The 20917-nt window shown below is 46.6% G+C and overlaps 2 protein-coding genes across 3 annotated transcripts; both read left to right on the forward strand.

Annotated features, from left to right (window-relative positions):
* The first annotated feature begins 1420 nt into the window (after nucleotides 1-1420).
* On the forward strand, nucleotides 1421-9046 carry LOC120895272 (clavesin-1-like). Its single transcript, XM_040298446.1, has 3 exons — nucleotides 1421-1676; nucleotides 6352-7094; nucleotides 7910-9046. Exons 2-3 carry the CDS (start codon nucleotides 6366-6368, stop codon nucleotides 8162-8164), a joined length of 984 nt encoding a protein of 327 aa, XP_040154380.1. The 5' UTR covers nucleotides 1421-1676; nucleotides 6352-6365; the 3' UTR covers nucleotides 8165-9046.
* An 81-nt stretch (nucleotides 9047-9127) lies between these two features.
* On the forward strand, nucleotides 9128-19079 carry LOC120895273 (clavesin-1-like). Of its 2 annotated transcripts, XM_040298447.1 has the most exons (3): nucleotides 13061-13296; nucleotides 13366-13528; nucleotides 17160-19079. In XM_040298447.1, exon 3 carries the CDS (start codon nucleotides 17160-17162, stop codon nucleotides 18132-18134), a length of 975 nt encoding a protein of 324 aa, XP_040154381.1. In that variant the 5' UTR covers nucleotides 13061-13296; nucleotides 13366-13528; the 3' UTR covers nucleotides 18135-19079. The 2 variants fall into 2 exon arrangements, with proteins under 2 accessions (XP_040154382.1, XP_040154381.1); XM_040298448.1 differs by lacking the exons at nucleotides 13061-13296; nucleotides 13366-13528 and adding an exon at nucleotides 9128-9223.
* Nucleotides 19080-20917: the final 1838 nt, after the last annotated feature.

A 20917-nucleotide genomic window follows, 5' to 3' on the forward strand; every position in this document is an offset into this window, starting at 1 on the left:
CACATGATCAACGTTTTGCTGTTGCGAACATCATCAAACCGTCTTCCCTCACTTAACAACAGCTCTTGCTCTCTTGCTAGTACAATGTTTCGATTGCAATACTCGCCAATTTGCTCTATAAACAACGATGAGTATGAGTGCTGCATTTTGTCACTTACCCTTTTAACTGCATTCTCGCGTGGAAATTAGATTAATGGACACTATTAGCACCCGGCAGGAAAGAGCATTCATCATCTGCAACATTGTATTTCCGGCTGGTATTCCAATAACGAGGATACACATGTATCGAATTGAAATCATGTGCGATACTAAGTGTAAACAATGCGCTTAAAACGGTTTCTTGGTAGTTCAACTATCTCCAAGTCTTGAATTGTTTCTTGCCAAATTTCTTCCATACCCCTTCCAATGTAATCAATCGATTTAATTCAATTATTCATTACCAACCGTCAACTATCCCTCGTGCCCTCATAACTCAACGAGCACCAAGCACTGCTCTCCCTTCCTTTGTCAAATGGCATACCTTAACGACCAGATTTTACTGCCTATACGGTTTACAGCGCACTTAGCCGTACTACGTGCAACGCATCTTACAGCGCAAATCGTCGTCCGTCGTCAAGCCTGGTTTCCGTAGCCCTTACAATCCACGCTCATCCGGTAATAGGACACCAGCGTTTGGCAATTTTTGATTGATTCTCGGTAAACTCATGAATTATGAATAGATTTGGTAGGCCGAAAATGAAGAAGAAGATTACGAATAGACGAAACTATACACACACACTCGCGCTATAGCTGGTACGTTTCGTCGTGCACGTGTTCGACGGCGCGGTGATCGAAACGCCGCGCTGACCTTAGGCCACAGGCCACAGGTGGGGGAGGCAAAGAACATACACATAATGGCGCGTATGCGAAACACAATTTGGGGTGGAGAAATTGTACGGCAGAGCAAAGGGTGATGGTTTGGGCCGATGGTGATCTAATCAAAACAAAGCCTACTAAGATTACTAAACGCTCTTGCGGACTTGCGCCAGCTCTCTGCGCTGTTGTGAGCTACATACGCAGACGAGAGAACGTGTAGCAACGCGGTGAGCTCTCACTACAGTGTGTGTTCAATATAGTATGATTGTTAGTGGTGTTTAATAAATAACCTTTTATTAATGGGTATATAAAATTTATGGATTTTTATAATCGTTTATTTATTTGAGAGAAATTAGTGAAACCTTCCTATTTGATTTTTCCAACTTTTCATGTAGTTTCCTTCCAATCACTTTTTCCCATAACACACTCCGTTTAGTGATCGACTTAACCCTCACACAGCGTGCAAAATCCCCCTACCCCATAGCTGGGCCAGCGATCGAGGCCGCTGAAGCACTCTCACTCTCACAACATACACACAAACACCCGGTACCCGGTCTGGAGCAGCGTCTTCGACAGCCAATTCCTGCGTTGACCGCCGTACCGAACGGTCGTGTGCATCAACGCTCCTTGTCCCAGCTCATCGTCGTTCCAGCTCGTGATCGGTTTCGGGTGCGCGTGAACAGTGACCCTCGCACAAAACGTGTTGAAAGTCGGTCCACACAAAGTGCTACGTAACCGTTTGGTGCGTTGAAGAAGCGGCAACAGCAACGGCATAACCAGGAGTACGGTGACATATTCACGAAAACCCGTCAGTTTCCAATGTGAGTGCAAATCGAAAGTGAATTTTTGCGTTAAGACGGTCAACAGACCTTCAACCCCCCAAAAAAAAGACAGTTGGATGGGAACAACTTCAAGTCCTAGCAGTTAGACCACAGCAACAAAAAAATACAACGATGATCTAACACAGTGTAGTGTGTTACCTGACCTTTTCCGGTGCAAAATATTTCGGTTAATGAGTGGGACATAAAAACAAAAGCACCACCAAACACTCATTAGGCAGCACGCTGATTAGGTCAGCCCCAGACGACGCTCCGACCTTTTGACATCCAATCTGCAGTCGGCAATCGGCTCGGGGAGGGTGAAATTTAACACGGCTGCAGGCATGCATGCACCGCCGGTCGCCAAGCATTAGTGCATGGCTACGAGTATAGTAATTGGCAAATCTGTCTTTTCAGTATAGCGCTGGTCACGGTTTCACGGTTCACGGTACTCACAATCCCCCTCTGCATGGGCCAATCGATCGATCGAGCGTTGATCGCGAGCCACCGTGCGATGGTGCAACTGCCAGATTAGCCCAACACGCTCAGTGAAGGTACGGAGAGAGGGGGGAAGTTGCACAGGCAAGCTTTATTTTGTTTTATACCACTGTTGATACTGTTACCAAAGGCCGTATCTTGTCCCCTCTTACCATTACGGGGCTGCAAAACCTTTCACTTGGGCTTGTGTGTATGAGTGCGTGTGTGAGTGTAGTGTGTCTTTGGGTTAGGAAAGGGGAAGGTATTGGAAACGGAGCACATATGTGTGTGTTTGTATTTGTCCAAGATCTACTTCTTTGTTGAAGTCAACTTTGGAGCATTGGAGTCTTTCGCTTCATTGAGCTTTATGCAGCTCAAGTCGCGTTCGATTGCATAACCTTCAAGCTCGCCCAACTTGCTGACCTGGACTCCAAAGTATGGGTGACCAGATCCGTGCAGCCTGTGGACTGCAAAGAGTTCAAGAAACTCGTACCACTTATCGCAGTTAGCAGAGACGAACAGTCTGTCGAAGTTCTTCCTCTCCCAGGCAAAACATGATGCCAGCGACTTCTGCTATCCGTTTACACCTTTAAACCCAGACCCAAGTTCCCAGACCCAAAGTTCGGTGTGACATCCCAACACACTTGATAAATTACTCCACCGGTCGAAGATGACCAATATCGCTAAACGGTTTGAGTCAGGCATCCTAATAGCTGGGCCATTTATCATCGGCACAGACCGGAGCGACAACACAGCCATGCGTACAGTTCGGTTCCTGGTTTTGTGGCGCATATTTCACGCAAAAAGAAGCAAACAACGTCGGTAAACACACATACACGTGAACCGAAATCTTGGCGAAAGATTCGCTCGCATCTTTGGCAGGTGTGCGAACGACGCGGTCCGAGCCGGTGAATGCAGCATCATATTTATGGCCACGGCGACCGTTGGCTGGTGGTGGAAGTGTGTGGAATTTTATTTTTAAAGCCATCATTCCATACACGTTTCCTTGGCAACAGTGTGCCGCCAGCATCAGTTGGTTCCAGAGGTTTGGGGCGATAGACTTGAGATGACGACCACCGCCTACTGAGCTGGAGGTGATAGCAGCGAGTAAGCCGAAAAACAGCTGAAACATAAGAAGCGTGTGTTGGGCGTTGGGACACACAGTTGCGAATTGGCGTGATGTAGGTTTTTCCCCCTTCAATAAATTGGCCAGATGACACACTGTAGCGTAGACTTGTGTCATGATTTCACAATAACTCATTAAGTTTGCTTTAGTAAGATCGCGATCGCTACTTGGAATTTGGAAAACTGAAATCCATACCCCTTGCCCAATGCCACTACGCGAAGATCAACGATAGTTTTGCCTCTGCTTGAGAGGTCACCTTCAATTTCCACCGCTTCCGATTTGGATTAATTTTCGCTTCTATGTTTTTCGGGCGAAGTCCACCGGCGAAGAAAGGATGACGATTTTTTTCTTTTTCGACACACTCATCGTCCACTAATTTTGCCATCATTCGTTACGGCGTCCGAAAGAGCTGCTTCGAAATCGAAAGCGAAATCACACTGTTGACGTGAAAAAGACGGCCGGCTGATCACACGAACTAGCCCTTGTCCACATCCTGCCGTGATGGCATCGGTGACGATGCAAAATCGGTTGACCTTAAGGTTCGCTTACGATCGAGGGTTTTCGTCGCCAAACTGGCCAATCTAAGAATACGAAAACAATCAATTAGATTGCCACAAAAAAAACGAAAAAACGGAGAAGACGCAATGTAACATACCATTTCATGCATGGTTATTAAGTAAATAGCAGACCGTTCACTGTTCCGCAGATGCTTGTACGATCATCCGTGGGGTAATAGGATTTCACGCATTACGACTTCATTTTCGAGGGGCTTGAACCATAACAAATCGCCAAAACACAGCTCCCCAAACGAAGATACTTTGTGGAAAAAATGAACTTGAAACACGCGATCGCCATTGCAATGCACATTTTTCTTTGCGATTTTGTAACGATCTGTAATACAATCCATCTGGCGGGTAATGACAGCGATCGTTACTTTTAACCTCCACCCGGGGGAAAATATCAAATGACGTTTTTACCTCCTCGCCCATGTTACCATATTTTCAAATACCGATCGATCGGAGCACACATAAATAGGGGGGCCGACGGCTTTGTCGGTGGAACTGGAGCAGACACAAATTCTTCCCCACTTCTTCCGGAGTGTTTGAGGGGAGTACTGGCGGAGGTATAAATAGATTAAATTTACACGCATGATAAACCGTCGTGCGTACGTTTCGGTGGGTGGAATTCGCCGTGATTGTGTAGGGCCAGCAAGCGCATACAAAGATCTTCCCGCTTCTCCGCCTTTAAATCCGATGGACTGTGGATTAATCCGCGCTACGGATAGATTAATTACACATTCTTGACTCGTTCGCTGCTTTCTGCTTTTGCTCTGGCCAGCAGAGGAGTGATGAGTGATCGTGATTAAGCATTCTGAAGCGGAAGCATTCGCCCGGGTTTCGTTTTTCCTTTTTCGGCAGCACAAGCGCGGTGGGAGGTTTTTCCCCGCCGTTTTCCTCTGTTTGGCACCGGAATTGGCACGAGTTTTGCGGCATATTTAATGCAGTTTTGCTTGGACTGTATCAAGTGAAGGAAACAACATCCTCTCTTCCACCCGAGCCTAGGAGGTACCGAGTTTGGTAATGAGTTGTGATTGCGTGCCGAGATTCGCTGATGAAGATGTCTCCAATATTCGGAATGGATAGAGAGTTAATTTGTAAAAGCAATCGTCTGGGAAGGAAAGGGAACTCATCAGGGCAGTATTGGATTCATTATACGCAATAAATGGGTTTTTATTTGGCTCACTGTCGAAATGGCCTGGCACACGATTGGAATGCGAAATTATGTTTTCGAAACCGATGCTTACTTCTAGCTGAGGAATGTACATTAAGCAGAAACTTTGGTTGGAAAGTCATTTCAAGTGGTTTATTTCAGAATTTGCTGATATGATGAAATAGTTAGGTAGACATTTAGAGAAGAGAATCGGTTTTTATTACATCTAATAGTGTGTGTTTTTGGTTTGCTGAGTGTACACTTGTCTGTTGTATCCTAAAATTGCTATTGTTCCTAAGTATTTCCATGCATAAAAGAGGTTTTGCGTGTCAAAAGTTGAGAAATTAGCTTCAATTGAACACAACAATCATATCACTAATTAACGAGACACTGAACAGATCCTGCATATCATCTTCATGTACAATGTCTAAATATTTTTTGTAACATATTCGTAGACATCCACCACAATACCGCTCATTATAGGGGCATTAAGCATTAGGCCCTCCAATTGCCAATAGCAATTCCTCCCATCTTCAAAACGTTCAAGGTCTAACAGCTAAGCTCTTCTTTTGCGGCCTAACGGATCATCACTCCGCTCCAACTCGTAGTCGAGGTCAAGTTCATGAGCGTTCAGAAGATGTTGGTTGGTCCCCTCCTGGGTGTTGTGGTTCATTCATCACGGACCTTTGGATTTTGTCTCTCCAAAACGTCGTCTAGGGCGTGTATTGTTTGTGCTGAAGTGTACCAGGAAGAACTGTTAAACGTTTCCGCTCAACCCATACCATTCGGTTTCGCCAGTAAAGTACTTCCGCTTGTTTACGTGTCAACTTTTGACACACTTCTAAGCGCAAGAACAAAAAGCGCTTCAAACACATTAGACGCCCCTAGTAGGTTTGATGGATTATGACAATGAGCTCGATCGGGAATCCATTTTGCAATCCCCACTTAATACAGCACTTTGGATAAACAGTTTGCCGGTAAGCATCATAAACCTGCTGATTCTCCTTCGTGTGGTCTAATATTTAACTTAAACCCACCGCCACCTCAAGGAACTTTGAATCTTTGCGCTTTTAATTGCATCGCTTAACGCTCGCCATCACACTGTCCAATATTGATGCTTGGAACTTTATGCAACCGTTAATATCTCGAAGCAGCATTTCACAATAACAGAAATAAGGGAAAACACACATGGTGACCGTCATATGTGGCCGCTGTTCGTTTGTTTACGAATCGCTCGCTCCCTTCTCAAGGTCAACTCCCCAGCCGAACGGTTGTTTCTAATTTATTTCACCCGGTTACAAACCAAAAAACCCGCTCCAACTCCAACTCAATCAATCATTTGCTCCGTATCCGTATCCCCCACAGTGCGCACCACAACGATGGACAACGACACGACGGTCTACAGCAACTGTGCCAGCCCGGCCACCTACCAGCCGTACACCTGGACACTCTCGGACAAGCTGCGTAAGACGGCCAAATCGGAGCTGCGCGAGGACGAGCATCTGCGTACGCAGGGGTTGGCGCAGATGCGCGAGTTCATCGCCAAGAGTCCGCACATCAAGCGCTGCCGTACCGATGCGCTGTTTCTGTTGCGCTTTCTGCGCACCAAGAAGTACTCGATTCCGCAGGCCTGTGCCATGCTGGAGAAGTACCTGACGGTGCGCCAAACCAATCCGGTCTGGTTCGAGCGGATGGACGTGGACGATCCGGAGATTGCGGCCATCATCGATGGTGGGTACATTGTGCCGCTGCCAGAGCGGGACGATCATGGTCGGCAGGTGGTACTGTCCGTGGCTGGGAATTTGGATCTGAGCCGCGTGTCTTCGGCACTGTTGGCGCGCGTTCACTTCCTCGTGCAGGAGGTGCTGGCGGACGACGAGCAGTCGCAGATCTGCGGCTACGTGCATTGCGTGGACGAGCGGGAGCTGTCGATGAAGCTGATGGGCATGTGGTCGCTGGTGGACATCAAGAAGGTGGCGGACTGCATACAGAACGGATTGCCGAACCGTATCAATGGATTCAATCTGATTGGAATGCCCTCGACGGCCGCCACGCTGCTCGAGTTTTGCGTGTCGCTGTTGAGTGATAAGCTGCGCAAGCGAATTAACGTAAGTAATGGGATGAAGTGGAGTGAATGTTGGAGTAGGATAGAGATCTACGCACTAAAATTTTATGTAATATTGACGTCTTATCTAGTTGAATGTTCTCAAAAAGTGTCTAAGCTTCTCAAAATTGTGAAGATCGTGATCTTGTGTATATAACTTACTTAAAACATCATTTCACCACAAACTGGGACGCATTTGTCTTGGGATGTATCCCTGTCTGGAAGACACGCATAAAACACGGAAGATCTTCCTCATCCCGCAAAAACCAGTCGAACTCCCTCCTCCAACAACAAAACTGTCTGGCATCCCATCTGCATTGCAAAATTTTGCCAAACCCGAAGATCACTCGATCGGTTTTTCGTACGCCTCGAACCGGTTTCTTTTTCCTTCAAATGACATTTCGCTCGTTCGAATCATTGGCAGGCCCCCAAATGTTTAAATCAGGATTTGCAAAGAAAAGCTCCCAAGTCAGACCACGCGACACTATTGCCAGGGTCATCTACAGAAAAAAAGGCGTTCAAACAGTTTGCCAAACAAACTATTGGAAAAAGAAGCAACCGCTTCGTCCACTATCAGAGAACCTAACCTTCACAAGATTCCGAAGGACTAGAGCACGCCTTGGAGCGTCTTGGGCAAGAAAGTCGTAGTGTCTCTCTCCAATGACAAAAATATAAAATATACTGCAGAGGGTGGAATATATTTGCATTTTAAGCTAGCTGCTCACATTTAACCACACGCATTTTTTGTTCCCCCTTTTCTCTTTCTCTCGCTCTCTCTCTCTCTCTCTCTCTCTTTGCTTTCCTTTACCATCCGTTTAGCTGTTCCGCACCGTGGAGGACTTTGCCGGCAAGATTAACCGCAAGATTCTGCCGAAGGAGTACGGCGGTACCGTGCCGATGGCGGACATGATCGCTCAGTTTAAGGACCGCTGTCGCCGGAAGCGCGCCCAGCTGCTGGCAATGGACGAGATGTACATCGAGCTGTCGAAGATGCCGGGCCACTGTGCGGACTCGTGCCGTCGCGATCTGGAGGCGGGCATGATCGGAAGCTTCCGCAAGCTGGAGGTCGATTAAACGCCGCCGCCTAAACGTTAAGATTGTTTGTAGGCTTAAGAAGATTGTATTATATTTCCAACGCACGAATCGGATTGCTTGCTAGTAAGATAAGAAACGAAACTAAACGCTCCTTCTAAACATATTAGACAGAACAGTGAATAATAGTACTCATGGAGGGGAACTTACTTCAATTATGGGGATGGGTATACATTATGCTCTATCATATCATTGGCGCATTGATGGATTGCTTCAGCGTTGATTATGCTTAACCTTCGTACCCACTACCGAGACCCTTTTGTAAGATTTAGAAATGGCCACTAGGAACCCGAACCCGTTTTTTTCGAAAAAAACAAAACAAAAAAATGCGGTAACCTTGTTCAGGCTGCAAGGAGAGGACTTTGGAGCAGGCACTGCACACGCTCTACTTTCTACTCCCCAAACACCAAAACTGTGATTTTGTTTTACTACTACTACTACAGCTACTACTATTTCTGTTGTGTGGCTTTTTTCTCTTATAAACGATCATTTTCTTGTACGTCGTAACACGGCCACGGTTGGCGTAATGGCTGTCCTCTGCGATCACATTGTTCGGCAGCGCGGAGTGGAGCTTGGAAGCCGTGTGGTAAAATTAACCACCACGCTACTCTTGTCGTTGAGCACACAACTTGGGACAAAACTCTAAACCCTGGGATCGCGTAGAAAAGGCGTAAGCTCCGACGCGTATATACAGGGGAGTGTGAGAGCGAGCGATTACGCAACGTGCACAACAATCCTAATTGCTATCAAAGCAACCCCTGGAGGCAGCCGCAGGCGCGTGCAAGTGGACGCGAAGATGAGGATGTACACGGTACAGTAAATCATAATCGAACCTACGAATAAAATGAAGGAAGAAAACAGAAACTAACCCACGCGATCGGCGAACGATTACGGCACTTTCTTCATGTGTGGTGTGGTGACAGTGTTTACTACTCCGAGAAAGAAAATGAAGTGGGAAGCAAGTGGGGAGCGGTTTCAACACGCCAATAGAGGAAACTCGACTGTAGCGCACTGATAAGGAAGCGTAACAAGTGAAGCTGGGTAAGTAGACACGTGAAGTACACGCCGAAAGAGTTGATCGTAATAAAAAAGCAGGAGTAAAACACGGACGTGACCGGTGACGGTGGTGAAAAGTGAAGGAAAATTAATGGCTTTCCAGGGATTGCTTCACCATCTTGCTGCTGCGGTCTGCCTTTACCATTATGCAATGCGGTGAGCCCCCGACTTCTGTGTGCAACGCGGCGAGATTTACGAACTCTTATTTTATTGACTTCCTGTACGGTGTGACATCCATCAAATAGACCCAGCGAGAGTGTGTGTGTGTGTGTGCTGGACTGATCACCAAAAATGATTAAATGATCTCGCAAGAAGGTCGACTGCTTTCCGCACCAAACCCACCACCGAACAACCCTTATCTGAATTGGCAACCTTTACTTTGCCACTTAACCTTAGACCGCCCTGGGGGACGAGGACGAACTTCGAAAGGCGTCCGAAAAAAGGCACTCGATACGGTAGCTGCCCGGTGCCGCCCGAAACTGTTCAAATGAACAAAAAAAAAACACGTCCACCCTGATGCCGAACCACCGAACCTCTCTTTCGATCAAAAGCGAGTGTGTGAAAAGCCGCCAAACAGGTTCGCGTGCAGTCGCGGGCCGTGGAGCGATTGGTCATTTTCCAAGCCATGGCCATCGCGTATCCAACGCGTCACAGCGCCCATACCGTACTGTTGTTATACCACCAGTGACCAGCACCTGTGTTTGTGTGGCTCAGATTGGGGTTATTCACACGCGCCGGGGCCCTTTTGAACCAGTGCACCTGTGCAGTGCGTACTTGTGCTAGTATAGATGGAAATTTAAGTGAACGAGTGGGTTCTATTCACGCGGCTCACTGGGCGCACAAGTTGTTGTGGTAGGCGCCACCGCTATCGCGAAACGTCCGGTGCAACTGCACCGATTGGTGATGTTTGCCTCAACCTGAATTTTCTCCCGAATGCAATGCGCACTTGCTAATTGGTAGATTACGGGGTGGAGTTGAAAGTGGGGCAAGCGGTTTTAAGGCTTAGTGAAGAACGAATGTTAGAAACTTCTAATTTCGTTAATGATAACTTTTTACTTTTTTTAATAATGAAGCGGGTGGCGGACGTTCTTTGAAATAGTTCTTATCATTTAACATTTTGTGCAGATTGGCTAGCATTTCAAATATGATTTTTTTGAATTCTACATGAATTTAGCTCTTTAAAATAAATATTCAATATGATTTTCTACACTTAACATTGATAAATCATTCGATTACATTACTAACGATATATACCAACGTCTTAATTTTTCGCAAAATCTCTTTAAAAGAAATTTACAGGGCTTTTCAGGGGCTCTCATAGTTTTGGGACACTTCTGTCACTCTTTCTGATTGGAAATGAAGTTCATGTGTTGGAAATTCCTATTGGATTTGTCCAAAAAGGTCGCTGGAGAGTCCAATTTATATTACATTGAGTAAATTTCACGAAAGAATGATTTAATAAAGTGTCGCACAGCTATAAGAACTCTTTGAAAACTCTGTAAAGGCTCAAAAAATTCTTAAATTTAGCCACCAAAGAAGTATCTAATCAACGAAAATCGTTCACACTCTAACCGTATCTGTCTGTTTATTATTTGAAAATGGAAAAAACATCGAACCTTCATGACCGCAGTTCATCCCATTGTGGCTAAAAACATCGAAACATCGCAAGCATTTATTGGGTGCACAAATAAGTTTTGTTGGTTTTTCGTTCGGAAGTGCATTAGTAATTTGAAAAATAATCCAGTTCCTAGAATTTCAAGTACGTTTGTGTTTTTTTATTAATTCATTTGGTATGTCTTATAACAGAGCAAATTGTCCTATCTGCTATGTGATCTACTACATAATCGTTTCCAGCATATTTACTAATCCATATTACTTCACGATAACCAAACTTCGTGATGTAATGATGTAATGAAGCAATCAAAGCTTCAAGCGTCCCTATAGTAATAATCCATCTGTTGCCCTATTGTATCTAATTCCTTTAATGACTCTTCAACCACTTCATCATCCTTTCGTATGTTTGCACCTGCTAAACGACGCTTTTTATGAAACTTCATTTAGTTTGGAGCTTTTTTCTTCGAACAGGGAGCTAAATTATAAATTATTACTTTTCATTTCCTAGACATTGGCAAAAAACAGAACTTACTTCATTAGTCGCATCTGGCCACAAAAAAAGGCTCAGAAGCTTCTCGTTGAGCTCCTCTCATCATCTCCCACCAAGAAAAACAATCCTGATGTTTTCTTTTCTCATCTATCGCATGGCTCTTGAGATAAATCACAACTCGCCACGATCGCCCTGGCAATTCTTTTCCATTGCGCTCGAAAGTGAGAGGATCATTGTGCGGAACCTACGAAACCGCACAGCACAACACGTCGCCCTTGCGAAACGAAAGTGAAATTTCCCAACCTGCCCTCTGCTCTATCTCTCTCTCTCTTTTTCTCTCTGTTCACCGCATCACAACGACACAGCGAGAACGGGGAGGAAAATTGCACCACGACGCACATGCAATTGCACACATTTAAAGATAGGTTGGCGGGCGCGTGGGGCTACCTGATTGGTAGCCTCCCTCTCTCCGCCTACTGCACTCGATGATGCGGTTCAAACGGTTCTTTTTCCTCCATTGCCTTCCGTTTCGCGTGTACGCAACTTTCGCACGTTCATTGACCCAAACGCAATGCGTGTGACGGTCCCTGGTAAAGACCGATAGTAACCATTCAGACCTGATACCGGTTTTTCCTCCTCACTAACGCTCACCGGCTGGTTGGTTGAAATCTTTTCTCTTCTCCCCTCCCCACCCCCTCGATCGCACTGGTGGAAAACTCCGTTCGATCTGCTCCGTTTTCTTCTGCAACGAAATTCGAAACAAAACGGCACCACTTCCTCGAGCTCCCAATTTAGGTTAAGGTCTTTAACCTTTACCATGATCTTGCCAGTACTTTCGCTCGCTTCGGGCACGGTTCCGAACGGTGCAGCAAAAGAGAGTACCGGAAAAATACAAAACCACAGTGGGGTGGGAAGGCCTACGGAAAAGAAAATGCTCTCCACCCTCTCTGGTGTGCGCAGTCCGATGCAGTGGAACAAATATTCCATTAGCTTTTGGGGGTTTGAATCGATAAGCATATATAATTTTGTTTTTCCTCCTCCTACCGATGCTTCTAAGTAACGTTTAGCTTTGCTTTCCAATTGCGCACTGGAAAGGCGTTGCATTTATTGATTATTTTTCTCCAAATTTAAAATCGTTCAACCGACTAAAATGCACGCACGTGGAACGGCAACGGTTTCTTTCAATTTTGATCCTAGCCTAATTATCTGATAAATTTTAACCAATTAAAACTTGCTGCTATCAAGCGAGTTGACTTACGAAAGACTTCAACGAAGGAGCAAACGACGAACCTGCGGCTGAAAAAGCTCATTATGAAAGCTTTTTTTGTTTGTAGTGCACAGTTTATTATTTTTTCAGGTATTATAAAAATGATTCATTGTTTTTATCACAAAAACAGTCTCACTGACAAATACACGTGTCCATACAGTTTCTGCTCAAACCTACGCAATGGCAATCCGCAAAGCGAAAGTTACTCGTGTCTTTCTCTCTCTCTCTCTCTCTCTCTCTCTCTTTCTCTGCCTCTTTCGAACCGTACCGCCACCGCGTGTTGCCAAAGGTTACGCTTGCTATGTTTGTGTGGCTCAGCACTGTCTCTGTGTTGGTGATTGTAAACGTTCCATCTCATCGGTCTCTCGCTCTCTCTCTCTCACTTCATCTTTCGCTCACGGTGGAGCGTTCGAGTAGGGACCGGCTCCAGGGCCCAGGTGTTCGAACCAGTATCTGGCGCTACTACCAGCACGCACGGTCACAGTCTGCTTTGGTCCGTCTCGGAATTCGGAAGTGTGTTTCTGCACCCAACCCAATCATCAGAAGAAAGCCCTCCCGCCCCCCAAAACACCGTTCCCTTTCCTTTCGGGCATCCAACTCTCCCCTCTTGTCTTTCACGATCACATATTTCCTGGATCTTCCCGTTTCCAACGAGCCGGTACACGTTTTGTCCCCCCCCTTCAAATTGTGCGTGCTTTTGCGAGTGTGTGTATTTTCGGGTGTGTGTGATTAAAGTTTCCTCTTCAAAAATTAAAGGTGATCGTGAAACTACATTCGATAACTACAGCACCGGCACGAGTATCCTGTGTATCCCGAGCTTTGCCGAAGAAGCGAAGCACTCCCGCCCTCTCACCCCCATTTCCCACCGATCGTTTTGGAGTTAATTAACACGGATTAGCAGCAGAACTGACGTACAAAAGTGAGTTTCATTCAGCAAACGATTTAGTTAGACGTGTTTGATAGTGACGTCAAACGACGTTGGGCTTAGCAAAACGTCACACGATCGGTCGAACCGGATTTTATGTCATAAATTCAATACGCACACAGTGAAGATACCGAATTCACGGTTTTGGACCTGTTGGACAGAGTGTCGTCAAATAAACCTTGAACAAAGACGACAAGAGGTGTGAAGTGAACCTTTTTTCCAATTCTGAGGGATAGTCCCTTAGGTAGGTTCAACTCGGCATTGAAAGCGCTTTCGCGCTGGGTGTGGTGTGGCTACGCGCAAGTATTTCCTTCATCTTCTTCAGCGCAAACACGGAACGGTGTCACACCTTCTGCTTGATGGTGTGCGCGATCGTTTGCCTATTTTAAGTCGCATAGCAGAGGCAGAATTGATGGATAAGCGGAAGCCAAATACTAGACCGCTGAAACGAGTCTACACTTATGTCACAAAAAGCGTAACGCGATCGTTTTGGTCTCGTCGAATGTCGAGGTCATCGCCCAGCAAACAACAAGGGCATGGCTGTTATCAAGATTAGATTCAGAGTAGCGCTGGAGGCTGGATGGGGCATTACGAGATCAAGCTGATTTTAAATAATTATTTCTAAGTCGTTTTCTACACAGTTTTGAAGCAAAATTGGGGACAAACTCTCAATTAAAATTGCTTCCTGTGCTTCCATTTTGTGCTCCAAATATTACAAGCAATTATTAGACCTATCTGCTCCACTACAGTTCCACCTACATCATCATCATCCCCAAAGAGGGGCTTTTCCGTACCGCACTTTGATGATATCTTCCAAATTCAGTGCGTTCCCGTTTCGGATCTCGAATTTGGAAATTTACATTTCATCAGATAGAGCAGAAAATCATAACTGAGCTTTTTTTTGGGTGGTTTGAGCCTGGCCTAATTTAAGAGCTTGGTAGAGAAGCAAAAACTGCCACGACGCCGGTACGTCGGTGGCTGCGTCTAGTAGCGGAAAGAGTATAAAAAAACAGTTCATCCCAAAAAATACCTAGCCCGCTTTTACCTCACTTTGCACTCTTGCAACATGGCACCAGAAAGAGAGAGAGAGAGAGAGAGAGATAAAAGGCACTCATACACTGTCTACAAGCGAACGGAAAGACGCTGAAGAAAACGCAACGCTTGTAGCACGCGAAAGGCATCGCGTCGCGGGGCCACCAAACGAACCTCACTAAAAAGGGACCGGTGGAGAAAACTTTCTCTTTTCGTTCCGATACCAACCAACCAGCGTGTTGTTGTGTGTATGAACTGCAGCCTCGGTACCGCGCGCGAGAGGCCTTACTTTTTCAGAAACACAAAGGATAAAACACAATTTTCCAGCCAAAAACAGAAACAGTAAAAGTCCAAAACTTTCCTTACGGTGCGTGTTTGCAGCCGCGCAACTTTTTGGGGACGAGTTTTCCCTTACGAAAAGGGGGTGAAACTGCACGCAGAACCGGTCCGGGGGATACGAACCCGTACGACAGGGAAATGGAACGCGCCAACTGCACATTGACCTCTGGGCTGCATTGCTCGAACGGCCCACAGCTGCATCGCACGATCTCACTTTCAAGAACTTGCGGCTGAGAAAGGGCTGAAGGGAAGACACGAATGTAGGTTAGTGCCGTTCCGTCGGGTTTGTTGAACTTTCGTTGTTGTTGGCTGCGACACCAAATAAGGTCAGAAGTGGAGTTTTCCGCGCAGAAAAAGCGAACCGGGCCGGAAATCCTGCGATCAAAGCTGAAGAAGAATAATTTCCGGGACAAGACAAACTTCACAAAAGTTGCTAATTTTTGTAAAACAATTCCTTCTTTTAGCCTGCCCACAAACAAGCTCCCTTTGTTGGGCGACAAACACGTGCCTGTTGCAGTGTCATGGAAGCGACAAAACTTTTTCCAACCGCCCCAACATGAATGTTAATCGCGTCGTGAGGGTCGGAAGGGCCATGTATGGCTGGCTGGTTGGCTGGTTGGTTGGACAAGACAACTCGTTGTTAAAGTTGTTTGCTGTGTGAGCTAACAATGCATCCATCCAAAAATCCTTCATAACGGTGCATTGTTCCTCGGTGCGTTGCGTTTCTCGAAGAAAGACGTAAGTGTTTAATTACCTACGCGCAAACACAAAGCACACGTTTTTTTGTACCAAATCCGCTACCTCCGTTGACTCAGAGGATGCCATTAGTCGACCAAAGCGGCAAGGAAGGAAATGCGCACGTAATGTTAATTGTTTTACACAAATGTTTCTGTTTTTCCTAATGGTGCGCACCTGGGGCCATTAGCGTCTGTGTGTTGCGATTTTTATCAAACTTGCTCGATTCCGGGTTCGATTGGATCCGAATATCCGAGTAGGTGATTTAGTGTAAAGCTGCCCATGCAGAAACAATATTTAAATGACCCCCATTCAAGCTGATTAGGCATTCTGTGGCGTAACCATGTGCGCTAGAAATGGCGCCATGCGCAGACGTTTTTTTTTGCGCATCTATTCGACCTTATCCCCGTTATTGTGCAAGCCTTTTAAGCTGTAGCGTCTGCATGTATGCGTTAGTCATCGCTTCATATCTCCGAAAAAGGGATCCTCGGAATGATGAACCACTACAACGAAATGGAGACGCTCTGGGTGCGTTCAACCACGCGCTCACGCGAACACTACGCAAAGAGCCGTTGAAAAAGAAAGTTTCGCATTCTGTCGCACTCACATAACCTCACTGAACGGACTAGTGGCTGCTGGAGTAGGTAGATGATCTGTCACAATGTACGAATGAGTTCCCAACACTCACTCACACACACACTAGCAGACTTCCATTTACTTTCCCTTGCACGTTGAACCGGTTCAGATATGCTATCGGCTAGCGGAGGTCTCAGGCCGCTTGTTGACGTAACAAACACGCGTGATGTGTGTCAATGGTTGTCGCAGATAGACTCGGTTGTCTCACTACCATCTCAAAGGCGCCCCTCTAGCTCATCCGCGCTTGCAGATTTGCACAGTTCAAAGCGGAGTGAAGTAACTAGATCAGCTAGTCAAGCTTGCCATGACCGAAAAAATGCGATCACCTGCCTCAAGTGATCTACTGCTTTGGAGGTTTACATCAAAGAAGGCGTGACCTTATCCATAACGGTTAGAGTGTGCAAGGCTACCTTCGTGAAAATAATTATCGTAAATGGACACATTGCAGGGTTGATCGCTTAATCTCTAAACGGTGTAGTCTCCGCGCGCAGCAGTCTTTTGCGAAAGTTTAAAGCTCTGCCATGTTTAACAGTACAAAGATTATGTCTCCAAATAATGTCACTACTGCCTCAACTACTGCTGAAAGATTACAAAACGCAATACAAATACTGTGCCAGCTACGATCGTACGATGGTTCTATAATTAGCACTGCCGTGCGATTATGAATCTCACCCTGACCATACACGACGTCAGCACGTAAACACAATCGAGCAATTTCATGCTGCAAATGGAGTGGCAAATAGCGAATCCAACACCACCACCACCAATACCACTAAACACGTGCCGGCAATGGAGAAAGTTATACCAGCCGGCATGCGTCATTTCAAGGTTGATCCAAACTACATCCAACCACTCACTAATGTACCTTCTTCTCCCCTTCCAGATGACCAATAAAATCGACCTCAACAAAGCCCCCGAAGCGTACGCACCGTACAGCTTCGACCTGCCGGACAAATTCAAAATTATGGCCCAGGACGAGCTGCGCGAAGATGACGACATGCGGGAGAACGCCCTGAAGCAGTTCCGCGAGTGGATCGCCAAACATCCGCTGATCCGCAAGTGCCGCACGGACGCACCGTTCCTGCTGCGCTTTCTGCGCACGAAAAAGTTCTCCATCCCGGCGGCGACGGAGATGCTGGAGAAGTACCTGACCATCCGGCAGGTCTATCCGCACTGGTTCTTCAAGCTGGACATTAACGATCCCGACCTGGAGGCGATCATTGACAGTGGCTACCTGTTCGCGCTGCCCGAGCGTGACGAGCATGGGCGCAAGATCATCTTCTCCAACGCGGGCAAGTTCGATACGAGCCGGTTCACGTCGGCCCAGCTGATCAAGATCCACTCGATGGTGCTGGAGGCGCTGCAGGACGAAGAGGAGTCACAGATCTCGGGCTACATACACGTGACGGACGATTCCGAGCTGAACATCGGCTTCCTGAGCATCTGGTCGTTTACGGACATTCGCAACTTGGCGCACTGTGTGCAGAACTCGCTGCCGATGCGTCAGAAGGAGAACCACTTCGTCAGCCTGCCCTCGTTCGCGAACAAGCTGTCGGAGTTTATACTGTCCGTGCTGAGCGAGAAGCTGCGCAACCGGGTGTTTGTCCATCGGGGCTGGGATGAAGCGAAGACCAAGATCAATCCCAAGCTGCTGCCGAAGGAGTACGGCGGTACGGTGCCGATGGCGGAGTGTATCGCCCAGTTCAAGAAGCAGCTCAAAGAACGTCGTGATATTGTGCTGGCACTGGACGAGATGGAGATCGAGATCAACAAGAGTACGATCCCGTGGGCTGACAGTACGGATGCGGACATTGCCAGTGGTGTCATCGGCAGCTTCCGCAAGCTGGAAGTTGACTAAGATTTCAAGGCTCTCTCCCCTATTTAGCTTGGGCTTTACTATTTTAGGGGAGGGCGTTCGTTTCGGGGCGCACGGTTAGATTCTTAAGCTTAGTAAATGTTTGTTTCATGGTGTATGAGTGAAGAGTTCCCAGCGGTTCCCAATTCCTTTAGCATCCTCCCTCTCCATTACACTTAATTTTTAAGCAAACCGAGCAGCGACACTAACAGTGACACTCGCTACGCCGGGAAGGTGGAATACAGTTACCAAAACAGTCGACCACTCGTGCCGGTCCGATATGCGCGCCCACAGGCGCATCGGACAGGCAAGCAGTGGATCGCGTTACTTCTTAATTCGCTCCTACCGTACGATTTATCTGTTGCGATTTGCGTTATTTTTTGTCCTTCGTTTTCCTCCACATGCTTCCTGTTGAACATGGGTTTAGGCAGTGGGTGTTTGCTATATCAACGGCCAACAAAAAGGTTCGCGCTGTGATCGAAGGTTATTACGTTGCCTTGTGTATTGGTTCTAAATTATTATCGTTGGCTAGGCCTTACGTTTTATCCTTATCGGTGTTATGTTCGTTTCAGTAGCAGTTACGATCGTACAAGCAGTATTGAAGCGGGAAGCACGAGAACACGATCGCGTTCGAAGGTATGGAAGAAACAGAGAGAGCACACGCTGACACATGATTGTAATCGTTAGGTACTAAGTAAGCACAACAGATAAACAAATATATTCAATCATATCCTTTTACGGGGAGCGTTTAGTGTTCTGAGATCCTTTCCTCTTATTGTACTAAAACGATTGGGTTGTTAAACTCGCAGCCCGCGCTGTTTCGTGCGCCCAAATGTATGCAATCGGCTTACACCTCACAGATAGGCAACCCGCATCACTACAGTGCGGATGGAAAAATGAACCTGAAAGGGAAATAAAATTATGATTCGGACCTTTGGCTACAAGTGATAGGAACAATCTTTAGTTTGTTTCATTTAAAAATCCGAAATAATATAGAAAATGTTGTAGAAGCAAATATCGAACTCAAATTACTTACCGGAATAGCTCTCTTAAAATACAACGCCATATCTGAAGTAAATTTCGGAACTACTGTACTTTAATCATCGTTTTATTTCTCAAACATGAAAGATACAAAAATACAAACCATTATCTGTAATAAACAAAACAAAATCAAATTTTCTTCAAACCTCGTGTAATCGCCGCTTCATTTCTCACCACACCGGCTACGCTGCGACCCTCTCTCTTTCTGCGGCCGCTCGCTCACGAACGCAAACCACCCGTGTTTCGATGACATTGACCGCCAAATCGGTCAGTGGGCCATTATTTTGTCTCTGCAGTGGTGAGAGACAGGGTTGTTGGCCTCGGACAACCGGTGAAGCAAAGGAGATGAGCTGACAGACGCGCACACTGCGGATGCAGCTTGCTAGGCCGCCCACCCTTAATGTGATGGTAATTTTACGACACCCAGATTAGGGGAGAGCGTGCATCTTTAGATAAGCCTTAGCGAGAGATCAAGCCTCAAAGGATAAGATTGCATTGTCAAGGTTCAAGGTGTTTGGTGACAAAGCGCGGAACAGGCGCGTTGGTTTTGGAATAATTGAACACATTCAAACACCGCCACATCGGAAACGATTCTAACTGCTAGGTAGGACCTAAAAGTGAAACCATCGACCTATCCCACAGTACGTGCAAGACACATGCGACACCGTGGTTCGACATTTGCACAACATTGCAATTACGCGCCCGTCCCAATCAATCCAGCCCACGTGTTTCGGTGCAGCTCCTCGACGCTGATGACAGGAATCGCAACCGGCACGTCGCTCATTACCGGCAACCTTTAACCCCGTGGTGGCTTCCACAACGCCCTCAATCTCGAAGGCGATGGCCTTCAGCTAATTTGGTCCCTACAGCTGGAGCCTCACAGCGTCGAAACAACACACATTCGCATTCATCATCGTCCGGGTCCGATTGCGCCATCCGCGCACATTGCGTACATTGCGCACTGCAGCCACCCTCGTGGAAAGGAACTCATGCTCATCTAATCTCGGCTTCAAACGGCTCCAAACGCCGATCGGTTGCAGCAGATTGCGCCCTCAATTATGCACCGAGGAGGATGCTCCGAAGCAAACGAATCGCAAAGCTTCACCATCCTTTCATAAAGACCATGCTGACCCACTTTAATCACTGCCAAACTTCCATTATTCATCTCCGGCCCGCAGCTAATTGGTTTGTTTCAGTATCACATAAGCGATCGGTTCGGATGGATATCATTCTTTCTGGTGGAGTCGCCGAGCTCCCAATCACTCCTATCTCCCTCTGCTTGCACCTACTTTGGCGCACGAATGTCGCAAACAAAAATCGACCACCAGATTCGCTCCCGATACAAATCTTTATCCCATTCACGATCATAATTGGTCCTAAACAGGGCAAGGCAATTGTTACGGCCTGCCAGGCACACGACTTTCCTTTCCGAAACGACCCAAACGTGAGCTGTTTTCCATATTCCTTCCCCATAGTCGTCGTCGATCGGTGGGACAACGACAATAGAGCGCAGTAGCAGTAGCAGCTCCAAAACCGATCAAAACCCCTTGGGGGGACGAGCTCCCACGAGGAAAAGCTCAGCGCTGTGCTGTGCTTCCTGCTTGGGAAAATAAATCGTGTGTGCAATGTCTCTCTCTCCGTCTCACTTACCTTTTCTATGTGCATTGCAATCCGCGGCTGGTTGTTGTTTTACCTTTTTTTTTTTTTGTTTGTGAAAGGAGTAAAATCTTTAACACCTCGCCTCG

Source organism: Anopheles arabiensis, chromosome 2 (assembly GCF_016920715.1).
Source record: "Anopheles arabiensis isolate DONGOLA chromosome 2, AaraD3, whole genome shotgun sequence".
NCBI classification, from domain to species: Eukaryota; Metazoa; Arthropoda; class Insecta; order Diptera; family Culicidae; genus Anopheles; species Anopheles arabiensis.